Below are 11,052 nucleotides of genomic sequence, written 5' to 3'. Positions count from 1 at the left end.
ATGACTAATCATTCATGCAGCACACCTGGACACACCACCGCTCACTGAACAGATCTCTGCCTCACTGCCACAAACAACTGTCTCCACCTGCTGGCATGTAAAACTGTCTGCTCCCAGCGCTGTTCCAAAGACTTCTATTCCTGTCATCATCATGCATAGACCAGTAAACCGAAATGTGAACATCACTCCAGCACCGAGTGCAAACTCATTTAAAATGGCTTTCTTCAATGTGAGATCTCTGTCAAGTAAGACTTTTATCTTAAATGATTTCATCTTGTCTGCAAATCTAGATTTTATGTTTTTAACTGAATCATGGTTGCAAATGAATGACTATAGCCAGCTAGCTGAACTGCGTCCGCCTCAATATGATTGTTTTAGTCATCCGAGGGTCAGTGGTCGTGGTGGTGGGCTAGTGAGTGTCTATAGGAAAAATTTTAAATGTCATCAAGTACGCTGTGATGAATTTAACTCCTTTGAAGTTCTCACTCTTACACTTGGAGGGCTGCAACCTTTTTGTTATAATTTATCGCCCCCCAAAACCGCCTGGAGGATTTTTATCAGAGCTTCCTGAATTTTTATCTACTCTGGTTTTAAATTATGATAGACTTGTTCTTTGTGGCGATTTTAATATTCATGTTGATGACCCCACCAATGTTAATGCAACTGACTTTTTAAATATGGCCACTTCTTTTAACTTCAAACAACATGTCAAAGGGCAAACCCATAACCGTGGTCATACACTGGACTTGGTTTTTACCCTGGGTGTCAGCATTTCCTCTGTGGAATTAGTGGACATGACCATATCTGACCACAGATGTATTGTTTTTAGCTGCGATTCGCCTGTTACTCATGCCGCCTCACCAAGCTCTGTGTGTTCTCACATCTTTAATGAAGAAAGTGTTTCAAAGTTTTGCGCATTCTTTCTGAGCCAAAGCCAACACCTGTCTGATTCCAACACCAACAATCTGGTCGATCACTAAATATTACTGCTCCTCTAAAGATTAGGCCTACGTCTAAAGCTAGTAAGCAACCCTGGATAAATGACAGCATTCGCAGCCTCAAAAGGGAATGCAGGAAAGCAGAGCGCAGATGGAAAAAATCCAGTCTCCAAGTCCATTCCCTCAGTCTGAAGGATTTATTAATTAACTACAATAACATGGTTAAGGATGCGAGAACACACTATTTTTCTGAACTCATTACTACCCATTAACACAATCCCAGGTTTCTGTTTAAGACTGTGGATCAGCTGGTAAACCCAACCCCTCCTTGTGCCTCAGCTGGAAGAAATGATGACTGAATTGTTTTTATCTTATTTTACCAATAATCAGTCAATCAGAGCCTCTATTACCCCCACAGCCTCTTACTCAGAGGTCCCTCACCAGCAACAAGAGAGTTTTAACCAGTTTTATCCCATCGACTTGTCTGAGCTTTTAAAAACAGTATCACAAATGAGAGTGTCCTCCAGCCCACTTGATGTAATACCTACAAATGTTTTACTGAAAGTAATAGATTCTGTTGGGCCCCATTTGATCTGTTTTCAACAGCTCCCTATCTACTGGTTGTGTCCCTGACGGCTTGCGTGAACCCACTTTTAAAGAAACCTGGTTTAGATCCCTCCCTCCATCAAAATTTTAGACCAATTTCAAAACTGCCTTTTATTGCAAAGATTCTAGAAAGAATTGTGTCCAAACAGCTGCTCACTGTACTGGAAAATAACAAATTATTTGAAAAGCTTCAATCTGGTTTCAGGAAGTACCACAGCACTGAGACTGCCCTGCTTAAAGTCACCAATGACCTTTTAATGTCTGCTGATGAACGCATGTGCTCAGTCCTGGAACTCCTGGACCTTAGCGCTGCTTTTGACACCATTGATCATAACATCATGTAAGACAGACTGAGGCACTGGGTGGGGATCTCTGATATTGTCTTAGAATGGTTTTCATCCTACTTGTCAAATAGGAAGTTTTGCATGTCTGTAAACAACTATGTCTCTTCGTTCTGTCCAGTTAAATATGGTGTGCCTCAGGGGTCGGTCTTAGGACCCATTTTGTTTTCCCTGTATCTGCTTCCCCTTGGACATATTATCCATAAATATGGTATTTCTTTTCATATTTATGCTGATGACACACAAATGTACTTGCCTGTCAGATCCACAGATCCTGAGTGCTGAGTTCATTTAACAACTGCCTTTGTGAAGTAAAAAAATGGATGTCAAATAATTTCCTCCAGCTGAACTCAGACAAAACAGAAATCCTGGTCATCGGGTCCCAGCAGATGGCAAAACAAATACTGCCATCTGCTGGTTCCCTAGTAAATCACATTAAGCCTGTTGCAAAGAACCTTGGTGTCTGGTTTGATAGTAATTTAAATTTCGAGCAGCACACCACAAAGCTTGTTCAATCATGTTTTTTTCAACTTAGAAATATAGCAAAAATTCGATCTATGTTAATTTTTAAGGACACCGAGACCATTTTACACGCCTTCATCTCATCACGCCTGATTATTGCAACAGCCTTTTCACTTGTTTAACCCAAAAATCGACTCCAGACTGTCCAGAACTCAGCTGCCAGGCTTTTAACCAGAACAAAGAAATATGACCACATCACCCCTATTTTAGCTTCATTACACTGTGTCCCTGTGTCTGTGTGTGTTTTAGAATTGACTTTAAAATTTTATTGATCACTTTTAAAGCTCTTCATGGCCTCTCGCCTTGTTATATTTCTGAACTTTTAGTCCCATACACACCAGCACGTACCTTGAGATCCTCGGGCAGAGGTCTGCTGTCTGTTCCAGAGTCTTGACTGAAAACTAAAGGGGACAGAGCTTTTGCTGTCAGGGCCCCGAGGCTCTGGAACAGCCTGCCCGAGGAAATCAGGTCGGCTGAGTCAGTGAACTCTTTTAAGTCCCTTCTTAAAACATACTTTTATAGGAGAGCCTTTCCCGATCTTATCTGACTTTATTTTATCCCTTTTATTTTATTCAATTTTACTTATTTTATATTTATCTTAAACGTGTATTTTGGTCTTTTCAATGTTTTCTTGCTTGTATTGTTGTCTTTTGGGTATTGTATTGTTGTCTTTGCACTTGTTTTTGAAAAGTGCTCTACAAATAAACATTATTATTATTATATTATTATTTATTATTCAAGTAATTTAATTGTAGCATCTACCGAAATTTGATGCTGACAATTACTAGTCAATTACCCGTTGGCTCTGCTAGCTGGATCTTGGCTATTTTGGATGTCCCACTTCCACACTTGGAGAACATACTACATCTTATGTACATTTTAATGGGTCTTGAACCCACAACAATAGATAATTTTTTAAGTACAATTACATTTTAGAATTTAAATACTCAAAACCTGACCATAAGAGTTACTTAACTTCGGCACTGTACGTTCCTTAATTTGTCACATTACAAAGATAATATTTACTAAAAGTCACTTTTGAGTGTAGAAAAAGATATGAAATCAGCACACAAAAAATACTAACAACAAGACGTTTTACAGTTTTCTTTTGTCATTTGCAAGATGTATTTGTTTTGATGGGACATTGTTGTTTTTTTCTCCAGCTAGTAAACTTTTAAGACAAACCTACTAGCTTTTTGCAATATAACACAGTAACTTAGAACTGTGCTGTATCTCTGTAATAACTGTATAACAACGTGTGTGAATGGAAGTGAATAAGGTTGCCAGATCTAAGATATCCTAACTAACAAATACTTAATTACTCATTGACAGTTAATTATTTTGCACATACTTCAAACTGACTTTGATAAGTGAATATGTTAAAAAAAAGCAGGTTGGATCAATCCCAATAGCATTTAGAGCAAGCAGACAGACCACACCTAGCAATACTGTGAACTACTAACCAAGAGCTGCGATTGAATTCTAAATAGAAGCTGTCTCTTTTCATTCTCTGCTACCTGTTCCTGTTTTTTCAAAAAGAGATCAGGAGGCTCTGATATTAAAAGGCCGTCGGGGATCAAAGAAAGGAGAGGGAGGAATTATCTGTGAATGCTCTGCTGAATGCACAGCCTCCGTGCTCTTGATTTTACGCTACACAGTGTGAGTCCCTTCCTCTGGGCTCTGCTCTAGTTCACTTGGCATGTTTATTAGACCAGGTAAGTAATCTTTGATCGGGCAGAGAGACTAGCGCCACAGGGGAGTCATCGTCAGCAGTGAAGCACTCCGGTGGGCTTTGTGTGATCTGTCAGATGCTCATACTCACTCATGCTGCCGCACTCTTAACAGAGTTATTTCATGTGTCATTTAATCTCATCACACAGCACTTCTACAACCAGAGGGGGAGGTCAAGAGACAGGGAAGGATGGCATCACCCTTGTTTGGATGAAATGTTGAGCCCTTTCCTGCTAATATGTTTTGGGGGGAAAACTAAGAGAAAACAGTGCTTAATTCTCAAAAAGATCCTAGCATTAAATTTGGACAAACAAACCACTACATACAAGAAACTGCTTGTTAGTGCTGGGGTTTATTCATCACTGTTCTTCTTGGATACACGTGGTCTGTGTTGGTTTTTCATTCCATGCCCAATAATTATTATTAGCTATTATTAGCCCACTGGTATCAGGAACAGAGATGAAAAAGCTATGGTAGCATGAATCACTGTGCAGTACAGCTGCCGCTATTAGAGAAACCAGAGCAATATACACAGTATTACGGTGCTATTGGCAAGATGAATTGAGTGCAAAATCCCACAATACTAATGCAAGATAGCCCAAATTGTGTGCTGTGCTGGATGGCTCTGGCTAGCTCTCTACTTTCATGCACAACATAGCCTTCTGGCACAGATAGCCCTTTAAGTGTCTTATTTTGAATACTGCTTGGGTCCTCTCCACTGGTAATTCAAGCCTGCATTGTTATTAGCCTGGGTAGCAGATTTGTTTTGTGCTCAACTGTGCAACATTGTTGGCTGGCCTTGTTTGGCAAGACAACATGATGTTGGCTGGAATACAAACTCTCTGGTAGCAAGGCTAATAAATCACCCTCCTCTTCCTTTCCACTCCAAGGGTCCATTTCTCTCTATTGTTGTTCTCAGATTTGTGTAATTGACTGCCATACACTCCAATAACACATCTTTTTTTCATTTGTATTTGTGTGTTACTAGAGTGCTGACCATGAAAAATGGGTAGGTCCATCAGTTCGTTCATCCATCATGTTGTCAGTGTGCATGACAGACGTACTGACTGCCAAACGAGAGGGTTAAACTTTCGGCACTTTCATTTGAAGTGATGCCTATTTCCCGATTGCCATAAAAGCTACATTTATAGTTTACAGCGTTAAGTTTAGTTGGCAGGTGCTGTATTGTAGGGAGACATTAAGCTAATGGTAATACATTTAAATTTTTCTACATCACCACATAATGTGCAAATGAATATTAAAATACACGTATTTCTCCCTCTGGATATTAAATTAAGCTTTAACCTCACCATATCTCACCATATTCTCTTTCCCTCAGCCAGTCTGGAGACAATCAATTAGCTTGTCACAGATGTCTCTGAACTTTAAATTATGGCATTCTTGAAATAGACATCCATTGGTGCTGTCACCTTGTGCACGAGTCAGATGTTTTGCCTCGTCTCTGAAGACTACTTTGTGTGCCAGCACTTTCAAGTGATAGTGTCTGCTGTTCATTTGCTTAAGCTATTCATTATCCCTGTTTTGCTTTTAATGCAATCACAGTCAAGCCTTAATATACAGCTTGTTAGAAAATACATACATATACATGTATTATGATTAAATTTTGCTTACCAAAAGGTAGTAATGATCTCTCATAAGGATCTGAAAACCCACACGTTGGCAGAAAACTCACTTTGTGGTTTGGGTGTGCTGCTCTGTTTTCTCTGGGTTTGGTCTCTAACGTCAATTAATTTGAAGGGTATTGACACGAGGAAATGTGTTCACATGCACCACTGTTTAGACATTGCTGATGATTTTTTTTATCTGACCTCCAGATAACTCGCACAACACACTAGACTTTAGCTGTATTTTCTTTTTACATCTGTGGTTTTTGATTTTTAGAATAACATGGCTGGTGTTTTTTTCTCTCATCACATATTACACATCATGGTGTACATCATATTTCAATAGCCTGTTATGAAGTAAATGTAATGCAAATAAAGTGCAATCTCTGTCTCATTATCCAGATGATTTGAAGGACAGGGCATTGAATATGTACATTAGAATCAATATATCTGGTGGTACTTTAGCAAATGAGTTTGGCATGACTCCCTTCTTAGCGGCCTTGAAAAATTGATTAGTGTGCTATTTCCCATGCTCAGGCTGTTCCATATAAGATAAGCTACTGATATGGAGTGGATATTTAGTAAAGTAAATTACTTAGTCTTGGTTTGGTGTAATGGCTTTGTCAGGCTTTGGCAAGGAGAATACAGACACTGTTTAATTCTTGTAAAGGCAAGCAGGCAGGAAAATTAAAGATCACTGAGTGCTCAGGATGTTGGCTCATATCAGTGGTTCTAACACAGCCACCATTGTAATTAACACAGGCCCATTACTGCTTCGAAAGTCATCAACTGAAAAGAAATTGATTACATTGATAATGGATTGGAACTGGTGATTAATCAAGTAAAAACGACAAACATTTGCTGCTTACACCCTTTAGTGCATTATTGTAAATTGGATAGCTTTGGCACTTTTTTATTATAGGAAGCAGAAAATGCTTAGGGTAGGGCTTTGGTCGTTGAGAAATATCCATTACAAGTTACTAGACTCAACCTATTTATACTTAGTATGTATAAAATAATAGCTAAATGAATTGATAACGTAAATTATTAGTAGCAGGTAACACTAGCTAACAATTAGAAGTTGTTGGTTAACTTCATAGTCATACACAGGTAGGTAGACAGTGGACTTCTGGCTGTCAGTTGTACAACAATCACTCTTACTAATTTTGACATGTACTGTACTTGAGTATTTAAATTTTCTACTACTTTATACTGATACTCCACTACAATTCATAGGCACTCCAGTACATTTGATAACTTTGGTTACTACTTTGCAGATTGAGATTAATACAAAATCAAATCAACAAATAACTTTTTGTATTATTATAAGTTAAGATGAGGCTTTATTGATCCCAGGGTGTAACTTCACAAGCCCTTACCCAGCAATATATAACGTAATTCAAATTAGCCCCAACTTTACCAGCTGCAACATTAATTTTAACATTACATTTGATTTATGCTACACATGAATGCATCAATATTAATGTTACTCCAATAACATACATTATTCTGAAACAGGTCATTCACTCCAATGAGTACTTTTACTTTTGGTCCATAACTATTTTTCGATGCTAATACTTTTGTAAATTTTCTATTAGGATATTTTATGCATGACATTTACCACAATTTCTACACCGTGACTACTAGATCTCAGAAGGCTAAGTTACTCGAACCACTTTTGGTCATTAGGTTTATTCGCTGAAGAAGGGAAACTCTGAGCCAAAATGGGGTGAATTAAATTAGGTTAATCGGGTTAGTTAACACCAAATGTAACACCAAATTGTTTAATGGGTGTATTAGCTTACCTAAAGTAGCAACAGTGTGGGTTCCATCATTTATCTCTTATTAATTGTTGCTGATACCTTTACAGTAACTTACCTGTCCACTGGCCGTTTTGTTTTTTCACAAATGTCTATGGGGAGTAACAGTGGTGGTGGAAGAAGTAACTTACAACTATTCTTTACTTAAAAGTAGAGAAAACATATATGCTAAAATACTCCTCAAAATGTTAGGGAATGTTGATGTTACAGAAGTGTTAAAGTATCAAAAGTAAAAGCTGTTATGTATAATTCCTCATTTTGAAAGTTTTCATTGTGGAGCTTGATTAGTAGTATAGTACTGCATCATATCATATGAGCATATCATATTTTTTTAAATGCAGAAAGAAAACAGTAACTAAAGTTGTTATGTAGTGGAATAAAATGTACACAATTTCCCTCTGAAATGTAGTGGAGTAGAAGTATAAAGTAGCATAAAAATACCCAAGTCAAGTACAAGTATGTCAAAATTGTACAGAAGTACTTTAGTAAATGTACCGTGTTACTTTACGCCACAAATAATGGGAGCTTTTCTTAAATTAAGCCATCCCCAAATATAATATATGCTCATTTGGGCTAATCAAGACTAAATGCTACATCTGATGTACTTAGCAAATATTAGTTAGTACAGTGTTGGCATGGAGTGTCAGACTGCAATATACCATGACTCGTCTAGCTATGTCCTTCTGACTTAAAACAAGATGTTGCTCTGTGAGCCAATTAAAATTCCAAAAATATTCATTTAACACACAACTTTCTGTACACACCACCCCCTCCCTTAACACACATACAGGCATACAAAGCCAAACAAACTTCTCTGACTTTATTACTAACAGAAATGCACTCCCAGTATCAAGCTGTTTAGGATACAGTACTTATAACTGGAGGGGCACCAAACCAAAGGTCACAGTTCCTGGCAGTGATGTGTCAGCACTGTAGGCAGGCCTGAAATACAGGCCGGCTCTCTCCATACCCCCTCCCTCACTCCCAGCTGTTGCTGGATACTCTTCCCATTTTTCTTTTGATCAAACTTGGTTTCCTTTTTTGTCTGTCTCAAACAAGCCATCTGGGAGAGACTTGATCGCCAAAAGAGAATTAGCTTGGGTTCATATTCAGGGAGTTCTCTTTAGGTCAGTTTAAATGTGACCCTGCAAGCAAACACACAAATTAATACTGACAACTAGACTAGAAAGAGGATTGCCTCCATGTATTTCGTATTGGATAAACACTGCAGTGTCAGCCAAACTGGTTAGCACAGTCAGTTGTTTCAATGAGGAGGTTAAATATTGTTTGTCACCTCAAAAGACTGTCAAATCTGGTAGACTGTACACTCTAAATAAACCGTAGATGAGAATAGTGTCTGTATAGTAGTGTCAAAGCCCTAATAACTGAAATTTCCACTGTAACAATGACAATATTCTAACAAGTTTATTGTGAAAGAATCAGGTATGTGACTAGTGGGCTAAATTGTATTAATGGTAACAATTATAGGCCAAGGTTTAAACTTAATAAAAACATCTTCATAAATGTGATATAACCTTCTAATGGAAAATCATGTGCTATATATTTACGTGTATGAGTTTTAACTTACACTCAGTTTTGAGTCTTTCAGATAAAATGATTTGTAGGCCTGTTCCAAATTTGTAGTGTTTATCCAGCTCACAATACTAAAACCCAAGTTCTTGATACAGACATGGTTTAGATGTCACTGCTTATGGTACCTTCTCTGTTTTCTTCTGCCGCTAGAGGTTGAGTAAAAAGGTAAGTAGAATTTATTTTATTCACCTCAGTGGTGTGGAATAAATCACATCTTTATTCTATTTTGCTCAACTTTTTAGTCACATTTCCTCAGCCATTGTGCTACAGTGTGTCACAATTATTCTTGTTTGTCACAAGAATGGGCAAGCTGTGTAATGAGTGTGGAACTATACATGTTTGTGTTTGTGAGTGTGTATTTTTTGCGTCTTTTCCTCCCTTTTTCTTTGTCTGTTTCCTGCTTGCACTTGGAATGGAGGTCCGAAGTTGAAGATGCATATCTGTTCAGTCCCATGCAGTTTACCCACACAGGGTCAAAAGCAGAGGGAACTTTGAACTTAATATCTGAGTTAGAGCTGAAGTGGAGGTTACTAACTTTACCAATGACAATATGTCAAACCTGACAGGGTCCAGAGTTCAATGATACTATACGACCATATGATGATAATCTGTTACCTGTGTATTTCCTGGCAGGGGCAAGGGGGTGGACATCGGACCCTGCTCTACGGTCATGCCATCCTCCTTCGCCACTCCTTCAGTAATATGGTGAGTATCAACAATACAATTTGATGATTATTCAGTAAAGTAGTTGTTTAGTGGCACATACTGAAATAAGAAATAATATATTCATATATATATATATATATATATATATATATATATATATATGAAATACACACACAAACACACACACACACACACACACACACACACACACACACAGGTGCTGGTCATATAATTAGAATATCATCAAAAAGTTGATTTATTTCAGTAATTCCATTCAAAAAATGAAACTTGGATATTATATTCATTCATTACACACAGACTGACATATTTCAAATGTCTGTTTCATTTAATTGTGATGATTAAAACTGACAACTAATGAAAATCCCAAATCCAGTATCTCCAAAAATTAGAATATTACTTAAGACCAATACAAAAAAAGGATTTATAGAAATGTTGGCCAACTGAAAAGTATGAACATGAAAAGTATGAGCATGTACAGCACTCAATACTTAGTTGGGGCTCCTTTTGCCTGAATTAATGCAGCAATGCGGCGTGGCATGGAGTCGATCAGTCTGTGGCACTGCTCAGGTGCCCAGGTTGCTCTGATAGTGGCCTTCAGCTCTTCTGCATTGTTGGGTCTGGCGTATCGCATCTTCCTCTTCACAATACCCCATAGATTTTCTATAGGGTTAAGGTCAGGCCAGTTTGGTGGCCAATTAAGAACAGGGATACCATGGTCCTTAAACCAGGTACCGGTAGCTTTGGCACTGTGTGCAGGTGCCAAGTCCTGTTGGAAAATGAAATCTGCATCTCCATAAAGTTGGTCATCAGCAGGAAGCATGAAGTGCTCTAAAACTTCCTGGTTGACGGCTGCGTTGACCTTGAAGCTCAGAAAACACAGTGGACCAACACCAGCAGATGACATGGCACCCCAAACCATCACTGACTGTGGAAACTTTACACTGGACTTCAAGCAACGTGGATTCTGTGCCTCTCCTCTCTTCCTCCAGACTCTGGGACCTTGATTTCCAAAGGAAATGCAAAATTTACTTTCATCAGAGAACATAACTTTGGACCACTCAGCAGCAGTCCAGTCCTTTTTGTCTTTAGCCCAGGCGAGACGCTTCTGACGCTGTATCTTGTTCAAGAGTGGCTTGACACAAGGAATGCGACAGCTGAAACCCATGTCTTGCATACGTCTGTGCGTGGT

The 11,052-nt window shown here is 38.4% G+C and overlaps 1 protein-coding gene across 1 annotated transcript in view; it reads left to right on the top strand.

Moving 5' to 3' along the window:
• Positions 1–11,052, top strand: part of ryr3 (ryanodine receptor 3) — a 140,532-nt gene that overhangs the window by 28,012 nt on the left and 101,468 nt on the right. Inside the window, exons 4-6 of the mRNA XM_046061097.1 lie at positions 5,127–5,147; positions 6,301–6,303; positions 9,810–9,881. Coding sequence (XP_045917053.1) covers positions 5,127–5,147; positions 6,301–6,303; positions 9,810–9,881 — 96 coding nt within the window. The remainder of the gene's footprint in view (positions 1–5,126; positions 5,148–6,300; positions 6,304–9,809; positions 9,882–11,052) is intronic.

Source organism: Micropterus dolomieu, linkage group LG10 (assembly GCF_021292245.1).
Source record: "Micropterus dolomieu isolate WLL.071019.BEF.003 ecotype Adirondacks linkage group LG10, ASM2129224v1, whole genome shotgun sequence".
In the NCBI taxonomy this organism is placed as follows: domain Eukaryota; kingdom Metazoa; phylum Chordata; class Actinopteri; order Centrarchiformes; family Centrarchidae; genus Micropterus; species Micropterus dolomieu.
The sequence above is the reverse complement of the archived record's forward strand: the minus strand, read 5'-3'. Positions and strand labels throughout refer to the sequence as shown.